This window comes from Schistocerca piceifrons, chromosome 8 (genome assembly GCF_021461385.2).
Source record: "Schistocerca piceifrons isolate TAMUIC-IGC-003096 chromosome 8, iqSchPice1.1, whole genome shotgun sequence".
NCBI classification, from domain to species: Eukaryota; Metazoa; Arthropoda; class Insecta; order Orthoptera; family Acrididae; genus Schistocerca; species Schistocerca piceifrons.
Window position 1 is genome coordinate 336,148,930 of NC_060145.1, and position 18,962 is coordinate 336,167,891.

General features: G+C 38.9%; 1 protein-coding gene across 7 annotated transcripts in view; it reads right to left on the reverse strand.

The window, feature by feature from the left end:
* The window catches only part of LOC124711372 (inhibitor of nuclear factor kappa-B kinase subunit alpha), a 183,897-nt gene that overhangs the window by 152,304 nt on the left and 12,631 nt on the right, over positions 1-18,962 (reverse strand). For 5 of the 7 annotated variants that reach the window (XR_007005466.1, XM_047241418.1, XM_047241420.1 and 2 more), the window contains 3 exons: positions 15,081-15,205; positions 14,774-14,976; positions 761-919 (listed from right to left, as the gene is read on the reverse strand). Coding sequence is in view for 6 of the 7 variants with exons in the window: in XM_047241418.1 (XP_047097374.1) it covers positions 761-919; positions 14,774-14,976; positions 15,081-15,205 (487 nt within the window). In the remaining variant the exon portion in view is untranslated. The remainder of the gene's footprint in view (positions 1-760; positions 920-14,773; positions 14,977-15,080; positions 15,206-18,962) is intronic. The other 2 variants (XM_047241422.1, XM_047241423.1) reach the window with 1 other exon arrangement.

Below are 18,962 nucleotides of genomic sequence, written 5' to 3' on the forward strand. Positions count from 1 at the left end.
CTACAAGAAAGAAGTATGTAAGAGAGAAAATTATTGAATACATGCAGGACATCCTTCTCATTTCACAGTAATAAGATAAATAAGTGCTCCATCACTGGAAACAAAGTCAGAGGAGAATCTTGGGCAATGATGGAGAAGTTGCACTGTGGTAAACTGCCCCATCACTTTACATTATAACCTGCTGAACACAGAAAGCATGAATTGAAGAGAAATGAAATCATCAGAGGCACAATATAACAAGTTTCATCAAACCAATGGCCTATCTTTGGGGAGCACAATGTTAGCTGCTCAGATGGTAAAAAAAAGTAACTTTAAAAGGTTAGAAATGCAAAATTGTCTCATGGCACAGTCTCCGGAGTAAGGACTTGGCTGCTTGTAGAGGCTGTGGTGTGACATTTTAATTAGATTTACTTTATATGCAGACTACAGGACATCTCTACATGTTGCTGATAACTTGTCCTGTCGTTTTGGCAGTGTCAAGAAGAGTGTACAGAAAGTTTTGAAATTTGGTATTGTGTTAGGGCTGCTTCCTGATGTTTAAAGTCTCAGGCGCATATGAAATTTTACCTGTAACATCTTTACTTCCTGAGACAAAAAGTACATTCGAATATGAATATGTGTGTGTGTGTGTGTGTGTGTGTGTGTGTGTGTGTGTGTGTGTGAATTTTTATTATTTAAGACAAACTTTTCACAAATTTTCACAATTCTAACCATCTTCGAATAAAACATATTAAGATTTTTTTCCAGTTCATCTGCATACCTTTTTTTCCTTTTGTTGAAGTACGATATTCTCCGGTTTCAAATCTCGGTGTGTAATCTTCATGGTGTGAAGGTATTGTATTGCACTCTTCACATCAGAAATTAGAGCACGAACATCAGCTTCATTCAGCCCACAACAGTTTTCCCTTTTATTTAAAACCTGCATTGGAAGTAAAATGATATTAGTATGGCAGAAAACATGTTTTCTCTGAAATGACATAAAAATGCAGTTTCCTGTGCAGTACAATAAAAATTTTCTGGTCAGTAGAGTGCATCTTGTAAAATGATGTAGCAATGTTTTGGTTATGGTAGGTGGTTGCCTTCATCAGGGCAATGAGGTGACCTTCATTTACCAGAAGATTTTTTTTTTAAACCAACTCCAGCTACAAAAGCCTGTGGACTTGCTTCCTGTAGGTTACTTTGAGAACTCTACTCCTGAGCACAAGAGCAGATTGTGGAAGGACACGAAGAGAAACTGTGCATGCCCTTTCAAAGGAACTGCCACACTCTCAGGTGTTGCATACATCACAGCTGCTGACTACACGGTGAGATGACTCTGCCACCTTCTCTGTAGGAAAGAAATTTGTGGCACCTTGGCTGGCACCTTATGATCCACCGAATAGCCACACAACAGAGTGCCATGCATTGCCACCCTGTTGCGACACCTACAACCCAAATGTGGTTCATCTTGCCTGCAGTAGCTGCTGTGGAGCCAACATTGTGCCACGGTTGCCTGCACTAGCCCGCTTTCATAAGCCATGTGATGCCAGCACAACTTCCCAGTGTTCCTCTGCTGGACGGTTTTAGAAGACACCACGCACCATCTCACCAGTTAGTTTGTGAGTGTGAGAGATCCAATTTCATTTTGCGAGTTCAACATTGATCTTCAACGACTTCTAGTCATCAGAGTGCAATGTTTGTCAGTCAAAACAAAGATATTGATAGTGTGGCTGATATGGTCTCTGTCTATGGCAGTGTTTCCCTACTGTGACACACTGTGTACTCACAAACTGTACCTTCAGGAACTGGAACTGAGTAGTCGAATTTCTCATCAGATCAGGGCAATCTTTCAGACGTAACCATTCAAAACCTGTTCAGTTGCTATTCAGAACCTACGTTACTGTGTATTCTCTGTGTAAGTAATAAAGTTCTATTGGTGTTGACTACCTAGACACATCTCTCTTCTTGTAGTGTGCAACTTCATACAACAGGGTACTAAAGTGATGGTGAAGTAAACATTTATTTCTCCTGTGCCACATTCATCTCAACGGCGACTTATTTTGCTTCTGGCACTTTGTCCCCAGTGTCTTGTGCCCCACCAGGTAGTTTTTTTCTCTGCGTTCATGTACCCATTCTTGTGATTCTACCAAACATTCAGGACTCCAACGATTATTGTTGGCTGTTTACTTTTGGCTACTATGCTTTTTTGTGTCTTCCCTTGTGTTCTGCAGCACTGTAGCTCATTAGTTTCTCTGTCTGTTGTGTCCCAACTGGGTGGTACTCGTTTCTTTCAAGCTATTCAATTCTCCTTTCCTGCAATTTTTCGTTAATTGCACTCATCTTGTGACGTTGCAGTTTTGGATGTTACGTGCTCCACTGTTTTGTCAGATGGACCCTGCCAGCCTCAGCTCATTGGTCTCATTTATTTACCACCCTCCCCCCCCCCCCCCCTACCAGGATACTTCCTCACCAGAACTCAAGCACCTGTAGTTTGTTCAGTAAGGGGATCAGCAGCGGCACGGCCTCACCCAAGGCATTGCTCACTTGACTCTGCTGTTTGGTGACACTCCTCCCACATGCAACCGACAGCACAGCACAGCTTCTGCATCATGCACACCACTTCCTGCTTACCATCCAGCTTCTTTGATGCCATCTCACCTGTTCCAACACTCCCTCTGCCCAGAACTCAGCTATACTGCCCCTACCACCTCTGGAGTTTGACACTACATTGGATTCATGGCCTGCAGCCCTTTCCACATTGGACCACCTCCTTCTTTAAATTTCTCTCCTGGTCACCTGTGGCCCTTTCTGCTTCTAGCATACTTGCCTCCAGTGCTATCTCCTCTAACTTTGCCCAGCATCCTCTTCCCTGGCACCCTCCTGTACTAGTGCTGGCTCTTTCGGTCCTGGCACTGCTGGTCCCATCAGCGCTGGCCCCCACTACCCACTCTTGTGGTATCACCCGGTCCAGTGCCATGGGCGCTGCCAGCTCCAGTGCCATATGCACCACTCTGGCTCTGCCGGGCCTGGTACCAACACATCTTCAGGTTCCAATGTCACTGGCACCCTTACACCTCTTCAGGTTTCAGCACCACCAGCACATTCATCGCTGTCCTTGGTGCCTCTTCGGGTGCCAGCACAACTGGCATCCTGTTCGTCACTGGTCTGCATACTGCCGGTCTATTCAACATTCTCCTCCACTGGCCCCATCCATGTGCTTCCTATGCCTCCAACTTGTTCTCTTCATGAACTACCCTTCATGATCAGATGCTGACAATACTCCGCCCTCTATAAGTTCCACTGGCCACATCTTGTCCCCCATGGGTGCATCACCCTTGGTTTGGTCTTCTATTATGTCTGCTGCCAATGTTCAGCCCACATCCTCAGAGTCCTGCATCGTCTCCTGGGTTTCTCCCCTTCAGCATGGGGTTCCCATCACCTCACACAATTGGTTTCTCCCCCAACAGGCACTTTCACCTTAAGCAATTTAGGGAAACTACAGAAAATATAAATCTGCATGGTTGGACAGGGATTTGAATCAACATCCTCTCAAATGTATATACATAAACATAACTGTGGCATATTATACACTCCAATCATATGAATGAGGAAACAGTTACTACAAATGTCATGTGCCAGCATATTGCACACTTTCAGTTCAGTGTAGCTGCACCATCAAAAAGATCACACTACCTTTACTGAAACTGGTTCCACAGATCATAATTGTGATCTGTCATAATGATGTGGAACAAATCAGTTTACAATTATAAGGAACAGTTGTAAAGTTTCAATTACCACCTCAAAACTAAATTTACATAATTAATTTTTGTGTTTTTGAAGGTATATGTCTGCAGGCCTAGTAAACATTTATTAAATCACTGAACCACAACACCACAGCACATTAATAGAGAAGCCAAAGTGCAACCCATTGATAAAGTTGAGTAACATTAAGTCATTCATTTTCTGCATAAGGGAAACAATGCTGCAACAGTCCATGTTGCGTTGGTGTAAGTGTACAGCAACAATATATTATCAAATGACGGAGTGGTTAGGTGGTGTAGATACTTCCCGTGTGATGAAACAACTCTGAATAACTAGCAATGCAGTGCCAGACTATCTCTGTGAAGAATCAATAATCCCAAAGGAGGTTGATGTCCTAGTGCTTGAAGACCAGCATACTGTAATCGAGGTGGTAGCAGAAAATGTGTGAAGCAATCATGAATTGGTTTTCAGCAACTATAAAATGGCAGAGATAGCTGCTCACTCGGTTCACAACTGCTCATACATTTTTGAAAATGTTCGCCAAAACAAAACAGCAGCACAATTGTTCCAGCTGTGTCCGGTGAATTTATATGACATCTTTAGCAGCCTGATCATCCTGCATATATAAGTATGACCCCAAGGCAAAGGATCAAAGCAAGCAGTGAAAACATAGATTCACCAATACTGAAACAGGCAAAGACCCAACCGTCATAGGTTTTATGCTGAGTGTTTTTTGGTATTGCTATGGTTCAGAGCTAACAGATTATGCTTGTAAGAGGGCAAACTGTCACAGGACCATACAATCAAAATCCCCTGATGAGGTTGCAGGAGATTATCAAGACAAAGAATTATGGAAAGCTGTCCAGGAGGTGTTTCTACTCTATGATAATGTCCCAATTCATTCCACACGGGACACTCCAGTTGCATATGCTGCTTTTTTTTTGGCCTATTAAACTCACCCGCTCCTTCATCCACCTTTACCAATCATCTCCTGACACTGCATTACGTGACACCTTTTTCTTTCCTCAGTTTTCAGCATTGCATGGCTATCACTTACACAATGACAACAAGGTGAATTTTGATGTGGAACTTTTCCTTAGCAGCCAAAATACAGGCTTCTGCAACCAAGGTCTCTGCCCAGTCACCCATCAACGGGAAAAATGTGTCACACTGAATGATGAATACCAATGTCATCATCGAGTTTCATGATAACAGCTAGATTTTTTCAAGATGATAATATTTTTTAACCACCCATCATGAAATACACTTTTTCAGTGAAAAACATGACCCTTTTGCATTAATCTTAAGCAAACTTAAATTTTTAAATTGCTGCACATTCATAAATTCCTCTATTAGAGTACAATGTGTTTTAAACAGAAGTGATTTCAGGTAGTGTTTGAACTTACTGTGAAACCCTTCACATTTTATATCAGTGGTCAAAGATTTTATAACTGAATATCTCATTTTTTCTGTGTCACATAAAGGCTGAGTGACAAATACAGTAAGTCATTTTGCCTTTATTATATTTACGAATGTTACTGTTGTTTCTGAATTGCAAACAGTTCTTTAAAAAACTTCTAAAGGATGTACTGTGAGGCTACTGTCTGGGTCCCTCACCACATATCACCATTATTACATGCTTCCATGCAAGAAACATTTTCTTTCTCAATGAATAAGCGCCCCAGAAAATGACACCATTAGACATTAATAAATTAAAATAGGAAAAGTAAGTCAACTTTCTGACATTTTCAACTCCCAAGTCTGCTATCATCCATAATATAAAATTTGCAGAATTTACGACACTTAAGAAGATCTACAGCAAGTGACTTCCAGTTTATGTTTGTTATGTGTGGATATCATATTTTTTTAATGGAAACTTTTAAAACCTTGTTGGAGATTTACAAAGTTTCCAAAATTTTTCCAACAGCAGTATTTACGAGGGTTGACTGAAAAGTAATGTCTCCACCTTCGTAACTCTTCAACAGTTGGCAGCATTGGTATGCGGAAGGTACTGGCTTGTTGCTTAACCTATTCTCTACAGCTCCAGTTGGCAGGAAGCCTTAGCATTGAATGGTTGTGTTGTTACAGTGTAAAGTATGGAACCCTGCACAGACGGTCGGTCAATGCAATTTCAGCAACATGCAGTTTACTGAATTCCTGACAGCAGAAGGCGTCACACCAAAGGACATTCATTAAAAAATGAAAGCAGTTTATGGTGATTGCATTGATATGATTACTGTGCGTCGTTGGGTGAGTATATTTAAAGATGTTGAGGCGGACCAACTGATCCGCATGACAAACAAAGAGTTAGATGTCTCATGACCGCAACCTCCGAGTTTCACAAGCAAAATGTTGACAGATTGATTCAGGATGACCGTTTTATCATTCAGAGAGAAACTGAAAGCACAATTGATATTTCACAAGAACGTGTGAGTCACGTTATTGCTTTGCTTGGCTTTTGGAAGATGTGTGCACGATGGGTATCCCGGATGCTGACTCCTGAAATGAATGCACACAGACTTGAAATTTGCCAGGAACTCCTCTCACGTTACAAGAATGAAGGCGAAACCTTTCCCGATAATTAAAGACAATCTGCAGGAACATCATTATACTTCTGATGAAGATGCTGAGAGAACTGTGAGACTGTGGTTGCAGAAACAGAGTGTTGGCTTCTTCCTTGATGGCTTCAGAAAACTTGTTTGTCATTGGCAGAAATGTATACAATTGGCTGGTGATTATGTGGAAAAGTGAATATTGGTCATTAAAGATCACATTCGAAGGATTATGTCTGCATTTGATTTATTACAATGTTCCCACCCAAACCCAATTAATGGAGGTGGAGGCATTACTTTTCATTCAACCCTCGTACATCGGTGTCTCCTGAACCATGTGATAGTAACTAACATTCTTCACCCCCCCTCCCCCTTTTCACCTAATTATTAATCAGTGCCCCCTGTGAGGAGATGCTGCACATCCAGTAATAGTCTCCCCCTCCCCCAACTCCGTCAAGGGCAGTGACATAGAAATAGGGTGTTTCACTGTGACACAGTATCATAACTGAGCTATGAAAGTAACTGAGTTGAATATCTGAAAAAATCGGTGTTTTACTGAAGAAATTTCAATGACCACTTATTTATTTACCCATCTGTAAATAATAAATATTGTATGAATGTTCTCAAAATACATATGTAAATTTTATGTGAAATCATTACAAGGAAATGAAACATACAAATATATACATAAAGTAACACACAATACATAAAATAAAGCACACAGATAAAACAGAATCATACAAATTTATATAAGCTTATGTTATTAAAAATCATAGTTAAGTTCTTTGTAGGCCTTTACTCTTATCCTTCTCAGCCAGAAAATCCTTTTATACAGAACAATGATTCAAAGTATTGTATCAAACAGCTGTCCATTAGCTATGTAAATATAATTAAAATGTTAAGGGCAAAAGACAATATTTTGTGTTTTGGGTTAATGCAAACATCATAACAAAAATGTTCTGGGTCAACATATTCACTTATCGAGATAAATATATATATATAATATTTTAAATTCTGCTTTAAATATATGTTTGTCATGCAACTTTCTGATGTACACTCACTATCAGTTGTAAAGTTTAAGAGCAATGCTACTCTTCTGTAATAAAAAACTTTATTTTGGGCAGTAAGTGATGGAACTTGAAAATACTGGGTTATTCTAAATGATGGACCAATTTCCACAATTCGTATGTATTCAAGTACAAATCCAAAATGAACAAGCTTTATACCAATGAAAAGAGGAAATTTCAAAGGTTTTGGCAGGCAGGCAGTGATGGTTTCAGAAGTGGCCAGAAGAGTTCACGTGACAATAGGGCCGTCATTCCATTTCCCTGTTAGCTGTGAGTGAGATGGCGACTATGGAGCACAAGGTTTTCTGCGTTCTTAAGTTTGTGAAAAGTGAGTCGCAAATTGCAGTGAAGTGGGCATTTCGTACCAAATTTGGTATTCAACCACCAACTCGCAAAAACATTAGGCATTGGTTTAAGCAGTTTAAACAGACTGGGAGTGTGTGCAAAGGAAAAAGCACAGGCCAACCGCGTTTATCAGTGAATGATGTCAGATGGATTCAAGAAAGTTTTGTTCCAGTAAGTCTACCAATAGAGCCAGTTGAGAACTTGGAACACCCCAACCAACTGTATAGAGAGTTCCGAGAGAGCGTTTGCTGTACATGCCCTACCGATTACAATACGTGCATGCTTTCAACCCCAATGACAAAGAGAAGCGTCTCGCATTTTGTGGTTATGTGCTAGCAAAGATAGAGGTTGACGCATTTCCTCAGCGTGTAATTTTTAGCAATGAAGCAACGTTTCACCTTAGTGGAAAACTCAACAGACACAAAAATGGCTGCCTCTGAGCACTATGGGACTTAACTTCTGAGGTCATCAGTCCCCTCAACAGACACAATGTTCACATATGGGATTTGGAAAATCCACATTCACCATTGCAACACAAAAGAGACTCACTGAAGATCAACATGTTCTATGCCATATCCCGTATAAAGGTTTATGGACCAGGTTTCTTTGCAGAAAGAACTGTAATGGGAATCACGTATCTGGACATATTGGAACAATGGCTGCTCCCTCAAGTTATGGAAAATTTCATTTTCCAACAGTATGGAGCTCCATCCCATTAGCATTGTGATGTACAAAGCTGTTTGAATGACTCCCTTCCTCAGCACAGGATCGGTCGCAAGGGACTTGAGGACCTGGCTCTGCACTTCTGGTCACTGAGATCTCCTGATCTCATGCCCTGCAACTATTTCTTATGGGGTTACATGAATGAAGCTGTTTACATCCCGCCTCTACCAACCACTCTGAATGATCTGCAGAACCAGATCACTGCTGCCGTGAACTCAGTAACAGCAGATACGCTTTCAAGTGTGTGGGACGCGTTTGGCTACCGTATCGATGGCTGCAGTGCAGCCATCGGTGGCCACAGTGAACATTTATAACATCACATCTCTAATTTTTAAATAATTATTAAAAACTAATTAATTACAAATTGTTAAGTCTATTAAACTGATATCAAACGTTATGAAAAAACTTTGAAACTTCCTCTTTTCATTGGTATAAAGCTTGATCATTTTGGAAATACGAAGTTTTGAAAATGGGCCCATGATTTAGAATAACCCTGCATTATTCTGTATGTCACAGCAGACTGAAAACAGACAAATTATGCCATCCTGGCATCTTCTGCGATACAAAGTTTTGCAATGATTCCAAGAGCAGCAAAACAGAGTGAACCGAGTTTCTATACAAGTTTTATTGTAGTCTTACCAAAATTTTGTATCAACAAAACTCCAGTAGTTTTTTAGATGTTACTGCTACTGACCCGTGTAGCTCATGAAATAACTTATTAGTTGACATCTAAATGAGTACTCTACAATCCATGGAAGAGTGTGTAGGTTGTGGCAGACAGCAAACCATTATAATTTTACTCCTTATCTACCCACTTTATGGATGGTACGCGGGGAAAAAAAGACAAGATTTGTCTAATTTCACTGTTATGATCATTAAAGAGGTTGTTGTGGGAGGAACTAATACGTTTCTTGACTTATACTGGACTGCACACATTTTGGATTTTAATAGTAATTCTTCACGCTTCACTGTCTGAGAAACAACTCCTTCAACCCTGCTGTTGCCCAAACGGTATGAAGGAGCCCAGCACCACATATATAGGTGAGCATTTATCTTTAGATATAGCACTACTCAGAAGATTGGCTGACTGCTGGCCCACTGTGAACCTAGTTTTGACTTTCATGTGGTGTTGTTTATAGTGATTGATCATATTATTTACAAAATTGCTATTAACTTTAGTGCCAATTCTGAGATGCATCAATCACATGCGGTGATACATTGTTCCATTACTTGCACATTTTCTCAATTGTAATTTACACATACTGGGTTCACTGATAAAAGTTAATTGGACCTCTCAATCTTAGGCAGCTAGTGTTTGTTGTTAAAGTTGAATAAATTGTAGCTGTAACTTACCTAAATACAAATCAAAAACAGCATGGAAAAGTGGAGTAGTAGACTACTGGAGAGAGACACTAAGCAAAGACTGTCCCACAAGAAGTCCCGATGCTGAGGTAGCATCCTCATATAGAGGCTTGCCTCGCCTTGTCTTTCATTTAGTAACATAATTACCTTTTTTATGCACTCTTTACCTGGTTGCCTCTTAAATCTGTATCTAGCTCTGCTGATGACAAAAACAATGAAATATATGTAGCTACATTTCTCAGGGGCCATTCCACGCTAAGTGGTCTAATTTCAAAAAAGTTCCTGCATGGCCATTACGGAGACTGATGAAATTTTGTATGAACAATTGCACATGTTCCCAATGAACACTGGTGCAGTTTCACAATCATTAATGCAATACTTCCAGAGGTACAGTCATTTGTTTGACCCCTTAGTGCAGCTATCAACAATCTACCTGTAAGCTTTTGGCAAATTTGAGACATAATACCTCCAACAATATCTTCTTGAGAGAAACAAAACTATATCATTTTGTACAACTTTCGCACACTCTTAAGAAAAGTAATAAATTATTTCCTGTGTGACTTGCATGTGGGTAACTGGAAGCAAATTTGGCTGAAAAAAGTAGATGCTTAAAAAAAAAGTGAAGATTAGCTTTTTATACCTCTGTAAGTAATTGTGGAACATATCTGAAACATTGTATGTCATAACTGGCAATACAAGGTCTTAAAATATAAAATTTCATTCTCATACTGCTTTACAATAGTTGTCAAATTGATTGATTACAAAGATGATAATTTTTCTAAAAACACAAAAAAGGGTATTATTGACCCACTTTTACAGAAAAGTCTTCCACAAACACTTTAAAACCATTTTCATTAGAAATGGCACCACTCTAAACCACCTAAAAGCTATACCTGGTTTCGCAATGTGAGCACTTAAGTCCCTAAAACAGGCGGAGGTGCACTGAAATGGGCTCACAATCTGCTGGTGCTCAAATTAAATCTGATAGCTTTTATTATGGCCTCAGCAGCCAGAGACTGTGGTGTGTGTGTGTGTGTGTGTGTGTGTGTGTGTTTTGTCTAATTCGGATGAAGGCCATCCTGAATTTTCCACTGTTTAACATAGTAAATGGAATGATGACCAGTAGAATTGGTAATGGGGAAAGAAAGAAAAGCAAAAGTAGTTGGGTTGGTTACATAAAAGTGCAGAAGTTACATGATAAACTAATTTTTATTACTTATAAAATGCAGTCTATATTCTGTAAGGGTATAAAATACACAGAGGACTACTACTGAATGATGTACAGCTCTAATTATGTTCAAAGTTTGATGTATTTTTGTTTTGGTTTAATTTTTTTTATTTTACGTTTTTGTTGAGGAAATTGCATTCTCTAGCACTATAAGATAAATCTGTATTGTTCCCTTTATTTTTTACTTTGACATCCCTCTGTTTCATGTTATAAATCAACAATTTTCAAATAAAACCTGACTTAAACAATGACATTTTCAGTTTTGCTATAAATACTGTTTATTCTTAAGTAACAGACAGGAGAGTAACCACATAGAATAAAAATGTTCCATAGATTCCCCCTGCCCTTTATATACCATCACTCAGTTTCTTGACAGTTTCTCACCTCCAGTTTGTAGGGAAACCTACTAAGACACTGATCACATATATAAAAAAGTGATCACTATGAGGTAATGCCCAATAGGTATGCAACACATCAAAAACACAGGTAATGGGGGTACAACGCCAACTCATCAAAACTACCAGGAAAACTACTGTAGTCTACACTTCCTTATGTTAGTCTACAGCACAGCAGCTCTAATTACAACTGTAGTCCTTAGGCAAGGACCTCGTATGGACAGGCATACAGGTGGAGGGGACGTAACTTGCCTGGATGCCTGTAGGAGGTCAATTTGCCAGAACATCTAATGACTGTGACATGTCTGATCATGGAAATATCGTGCCCGCTGGACACTACAGACCAGCAATACATCTGTGGACTGTTCAGTCAATGAACCCCATGTCTGAGTTAAAAGTCTGTCAATCAGTCACTGTAATAGCTGCAAAGCACACAAGACTGGCCAAGAGTAACTGTCATACCAGCTCACTGCCACTACTGTAATTTGGGAAAACCACCTAGTCAACCAGTGAAGAGTTGTATCTTTTTTTGTTCCAATATGGCATTGCCACATTGAAAGGCCATTGCATGTTAGAGAGCAAAAACCTATATTTTTAACAAGCATAAAAATGGTAAATAGCATTGTTAACTAGATATACAATCAGATCTCAGCAAATGAATGTTTTATTTATTTATTTATTTTTCAAGTCCAGGACATAAAATGAATGTTGAAATGTACCACATTTTACAGACTACAAGACACACCTTAATTTTTAAGCAAAATTTTAAAAAATAACATTTTTATCATTTTCATTATTAGATTGCAAAGCCAGACAAAAAAAATTCTCAGTTTGTAAAACCGAACTGACCTTTAGAATCCCTGAAAATCATCATCTGAACTTCTTCTTCTTCTTCTTCTTCTTCCTCTTCTTCCTCCCTTTTCGTCATCATCATTGTTCTCTTCATATATAAGATGGTCTTCACCGCCATCGACAGTGTTACTTACGCCGCACTTCTTGAATGATTTAACAATAATGTCTTCTGTCACTCTAGACTACGACTCCTTTATCCACCGACACACTCGTTTTTTAAAACTCCCTTTGGTATGAATTCATGCTGCGTTCCATCCATAATTCATTTGTGCCGTTCCTCTCTCATACACACTTTAAGTGGTTTATTTATCAAGACATGAATAGGTTGCAATTATGAAGTAAGTCCAAACCAGAATAACAACAAGCTCTGTATTTTCCTGTCTCAATTTCTCTTTCACAAAATTTTTCAAATGACTATTAAACTTATGTAGCACAAGATGAGACTACTTCTTCAATAAAGCAGCTTACCTTCTCTCCCACATTGTTTACCCATAATTTCACACCAGCCTCATCCACCCAGCCTCATACATTACCACCACCGCCTGGTGGTATTCGGAAGGTTTTGGCATTGTTTTGCACTTGAAAATAATCACTGGATTAATTGTACTACAATCAGCACCACATGAAAAACAACAGTGTAGTGCATCCTATAGTTTTAGCACCTTTAATAGCAACAGTTCTGTTACTCGGCACATAAAACGTCACAGGAATTTCATTCATATTCACCATACGGCTTAGTTCCACACCGGTTTTCTTTTAATGTTGATAATAAAGCAATGGAAAGATAATGTTTTCTCTTCGTACTCTTGTGGCATTTTCTGAGATAATGTGATTTTGGTTTGCATGCTAAGTCCATGACGCTTCATACTCCTGTAGCACAAACCAACTCCACCCCTGAAGTCTGTTAAGTTCCACTGCAGCGCTAACTTACAAGCATGAATTTGAATCATATTTGTATTAATTCCAATGGCATTTTGATGGTGTCCTCGAATCACTACTGTACCAGTCATGAATGGTTTTTTTCTGTTGGTGGAGGGCCGAAATGCCACACAGCTGCTCTGTTTCAATGTTCTTCCGAATATGATATTACTTTCAATTTCCAGCCCACATAATATGAATACCTTTTATTTTTTCCATTATGAAACTAGCTACTAACAAAAATATTGTACTGTTACAATAAAAATCACTTTCAGTTCAAGTTCACTGACACCAAAGACTGCAATGATGCATTATAGGCTAGTAAGTATTCTGGGTTTGTGATGGCAGGTCAGAAGGAGACAGTGTTAACAAGCTTGTGAATCCCCATAACTCATGTTCATTGCATTGGTGCACTGCTGCTGCCAGTTGATCCCAATGTTGCAACATAGAGAAAGGTTTCCTATGGTGTCGAATATAAGACCATTTTTAAGACTGCTGGGAATTTTAAATAAAACATTGGACATTTTTACATTAATTCTGAGTATATGACATACCTGAATTTTGGAAACAATTTTTCTAAGAAAAAAGTGTGTTACATAGTCCATAAAGTACAGTACTGTGCATTTGTAACACTAAATATAATAATTGAATAATGATGCACAACAATTAGCTGAAATAAATTTTGCAAAACAGAATGTTGAGTTTAAAAAATAAAACTGGCCTAATAATTTTCACCACTGTTGTAGTTGTTTAACAGTCCTGTTGCCATGAAAAGAGAATGAGCTCTTTGTATATATTTTTAGTTTAGTGTTAGTGCACATGAGTCACTGAATTCTTGCCAGCAACTGTGGCCAGTCTCGTGCTAGTCACTGAAGTCTTACATACGCGCCACTGGCAGAGAGTATTTTGATCTTGCCTGATTAACGTTTTGTGATTTTGACTTTTTCCCTAGATCGTGGTGTATGCTAACTCAACTCTGTTACACTCCAAACTTGTGTTAGTTATTAATTCATCTTGTGATCACCACCACAACCATATGGTTTGGTCTGCCTGCCTCCTCATTACCACGGGGTTGAGTAACCATACACTGTGTTTCTACCTACGCAGAGCAGGGCAGAAAAAAAGGTCTTGTTCTTCCTAGCTAGCTTATTTTTGATTTTTATTGTTAGTGCTTAAAATCCTGTTGGCAGTACTGTGAATACAAATCCATTGGTTATATTCAACAAGTGCATACAAATGCACCTTATCTTGTGTACATGCAGCCCATCTGTACTAGGATATGGACTTTCAGGAATCACAAGTTGATTGGACAATCCTAGTCCTAATGAGATCAACGGTTCTGCTGTTTTGCAGAATATCAATATTAATTTTGCGATTGGTGTAGATGTATTAAAGAAATAGATAAAATAGAATAGAATAGAAATAGATAAAATTAATGTAATCTAATGATAATGCAAAAGAAAGCTAGAATAATTATGTATTAAAATAAGCACTATTTTCACTGCATGCAACCTAAGTTTCTATGGACATGCCAAATTATTAACATTACTAATGTCTGAAGATTTTTTGTAAATTATCTATACTGCTAACCTGTCTAAGGTCACCTTTTGAGCAGAATTCCATACACAACAATGGCAGCTCAGAGCGAAGAATAGAAAGTTCCCATGGAACTTGAATTGCCTTGACAACATTGGGATGTGAAAGTCGCTGCATTATTTCCACTTCTTTTGTCCATCTTTCTTTATGTTTTGGTGTCATGATACTGTCAGTACCTGAACGACATTTCTTCAAGGCTGTTAACACACACAATGTCTTAATCTGTGATGACAAGGTATCAATAGCATTGGTCTTCACAAAAATTTGACAGTGATATCTGACATGATTTCTGTTGCCGTACCTATTGTTTCACCCGTCTGTTTATTCTTCCATAATGTTACAACACCAAACCCACCGCTTCCCAACACTCGCTGCTTCAACCAGTCCCCAAGCTCCGAAGGATCTTCTGTTTCCATTATGGAAGGCCTGTAACACAAAAGTATGAAGTGGATTATATTTATTGGTAACATACAAATGTGTGCAGTATAAATCATTATACTGAAAGCAAGGAAGATTAGTGTGTAATGTCCCATCAACAAGATCATTAGAGATGGAGCACAAGCTAGATTTGTGAAGGATGGGAAAGGAAATCAGTCACGCAATTTCAAAGGAGTCATCCAGGCATTTACCTCTAAGCGATTTAAGGAAACCATGGGAAACCTAAACCTGGATGGTCGGACAGAGATTTGAACTGTTGTCCTCCCAAATGCAAGCCAAATGTCATATCCACTGCACCATCTCACACAGTCATCATCTCACAGGTTGTGTCATCAAACAAATGTAAATTTACTACACATGAAGACCATAAATATGATAAAGAGGAAAAGACCATAAATATGGTATTTTCATACAGTTTTTAATCTGTAAAATGGTCAGATAGGATGTATGTGATACTTTTTCTATACTAAATAAATGTCTAGTCCGAGTAAATTTGTTGAATACTTTATCCACCAGTTAACTGGTGTCCGTATGTTGTGCTCGTAAAATTCTGAATGGACAGAGGACAATCAGTTTCTTGCAGCAGGACAGCAAAACTGAAAAATTTTGTTATATAGTATGTCTTTCACAAGACCAAAGAGGTGGAAGTCTGGAGAAGCCAAATTCAAATAATGTGATGGATGTAGTAGGGCAGTCTTACCAAAAATTTTTATCTCATGATATAGAAAGTGCTATACTGCTCTGTTTTTATATGCTCCAGGAATCTAAAAACAATCTCTTCATGCTTATAACATACCACAACGCAAATTCACATTCTAATCATATCTGAAACTTTTTTTGCTGTGGGGAACTTGCATTGTGTCACGGAATGGACAATCTTCTGGACTACAACTGATAGTGACAACACTGTATTTCGTTCACAAAGACAATGCTACCCATAAAACTAATACCTGTAGCCTCACAGTTGTCCAGGTCACAACACATTTCTGCTTGGAAATTTTTCTTACTCCTGGTAGCATTTGCAGGAACCAGATGCACCCTGTTAATTTTGTTGGTTATTTGTATGTTCCATGGATAATAACTGTGATCTTTCACTATGATATGACGCAAGTCAAGCACGGCAGCAACCCAGTATGACCAAGATTTTTACCAAGCAATTGCTGCAGCATTAAACTGCTTCATGGTCTACCCACCCTTACTGATGAGTTAAGATGTTCCTTGTGACAAACTAAAAATGAGGAGGGTTTCGAGTTTTCACATCTGCAGAACTTCATACAGCTTTAGTTAATACATATGTTGCCAATGAATGGCATTTATTCTGCAGTGAGGCAAATTATGATACACATTTTATTTGTATCTCTGAGTGAGGTACTGCAAGACACAATATTCTGCTACTGGTATCTGCCTGACAGCAACAAAACTAGAGAGAAAGTTGTGTGTGTCACTAATACACGTTATAATGACAATATTATGAAAAGAATACACTGCTGTTCACCATAAAGAGGACATGTCCAGTTGCAGACAGGTACAAACAAAAGACTGCTATACATTAAACCTTTTGCCAGAAAGGCCTTCTTACAAAACAGAAAACAGACATATGTTCACACAAAAACAGATCATAATCCCATGACCACTGTCTCTGGCCACTGCAGTCATATGGTGAACTGCGACTGTGCATAATGGGAAGAGCAATCTAGTGTGGGTTGTTGGGTAAGGAGGCAGCATGGGGCACGGAAGGGGTTGGATGGCAGGGTAGGAATGGGGGAAGATGCAGTGCTGCTTGTGGGAATGTGCAGGGACATGGTGGGAACAGGATCAGGTTGCTGGATGCAGTCAGGAGGTATGAAGAGCAGGCAGGGGGGAGGGAGTAGAGGAGGGGAAAAAGACTAGTGGGTATGTTGGCAGAATAGAATACTGTGTAAAGCTGGACTGGCAGCAGGAAAGGGGATAGGCAGGTGGATTTGAAACAAAATTTGAAAATACAGATCTACTGTAAACTTTACTACAGAAGTCTCTTACCTTCTCAGTGCAATGGAAAATGTTTCAGAAAAGCCCACATTATGTATTTCCATCAGACTTGCTTCAGTTTCACTACAATTCATAAATGCAGGTCTGAGACAACAGACATGAAATATTTCAAAAGTAGTTCACTGGCTATGAATTTCTTGACATCAGCTGTTTTAGATACAGATCTGCTATCCGATAATGACTTATGGAAATTTGTATCAGACCAGGACATAAAACCAGATTACCCACTTATCATGAGTAGTCGCCTCAACCCCTTCTGCTGGACTGACAAAAACTTCCATGTCACACCGTCTTTATCTTTATATCATAGTTCACTAAATTTGTCACCTAATACTTGCAATGTTACTACAGTGCAGTTACTTAAAAAAAAACAGCATGCATTATTTCCAGTAGTTTACTCCTGTCTTTGTCTGTCTGTATTAACATATCAACTTAAATTCTGATACAGTAAAAATGGTTCAAATGGCTCTGAGCACTATGGGACTTAATATCTGAAGTCATCAGTCCCCTAGAACTTATAACTACTTAAACCTAACTAACCTAAAGACACCACCCACATCCATGCCTGAGGCAGGATTCGAACCTGCGATAGCGGCCACGCGTTTCCAGACTGAAGCGCCTAGATCTGATATAGTAATGAGAGCCTTTTATTTGCTACAGTTTTATCAGGATTTTTGTTTTTGTCTGTACAGACTGAGATATGAATAACATGACAGCACAGTATGTGTTCTTTCTATTCAGTGATTGAACTGAAATTCTTGGAACAGGAATCTGAATACTTTTAAGAGTGGCACCTCCTTTTGAACTGTTGACACCGGAGTCTGTTACTAGATAGACAGCCACTTGATTTTCTCTCCCAGACAGCCAGTGTTTCTGCTATAGTCTTCAGTCCAGAGATGCAGGTCTCCACGCTACTCCATCCTGTGCCAGCCTCTTTATCTCCGAATAACTACTGCAAGCTATATCCCTCTGAATCTGGTTACTGCATTCATCTCTTGGTCTCCCTCTAGGACTTTTACCTCCAACACTCCCCTCCAATAGTAAATTGGTGCTCCCTTGATGTATCAAAATGTGTTCTATCAATAGATACTTCCCTTTAGTCAAGTTGAGTCACAAATTTCTTCCCTTTCCAATTCTATTTAGTACCTCCTCATTAGTTATGTGACACACCCATCTAATCTTCAGCATTATTCTGTAGCACCACATTTCGAAAGTTTCTATTCTCTTCTTGCCTAAGCTATTTATCATAAATGTTTCACTTCACACATGGCTACTCTCTAGACAAACACTTTCAGTTAAGACTTCCTAACATTTAAGTATGTACTCAATGTTAACAAATTTCTCTTCTTCAGAAATACATTTCTTGCCACTGCCAGTCTTCATTTTATATCCTCTCTACTTTGGCCATAGTCAGTTATTTTGCTGCCCAAATAACAAAACTCATCTACTACTTTAAGTATCTCATTTCCTAATTTAATTCTCTTAGCATCACCTGATTTAATTTGACTACATTCCATTATACTTGTTTTGCTTTTGCTCATCTTATACCGTCCTTTAAAGACACCGTCCATTCCGTTTAACTGCTCTTCCAAGTCCTTTGCTGTCTGTGACAGAATTACAATGTCATCAGCAAACCTCACAGTTTTTGTTTCTTCTCCCTGAATTTTAATGCCTACTCCAAAATTTTTGTTGGTACCTTTTATTGCTTGCTCAATGT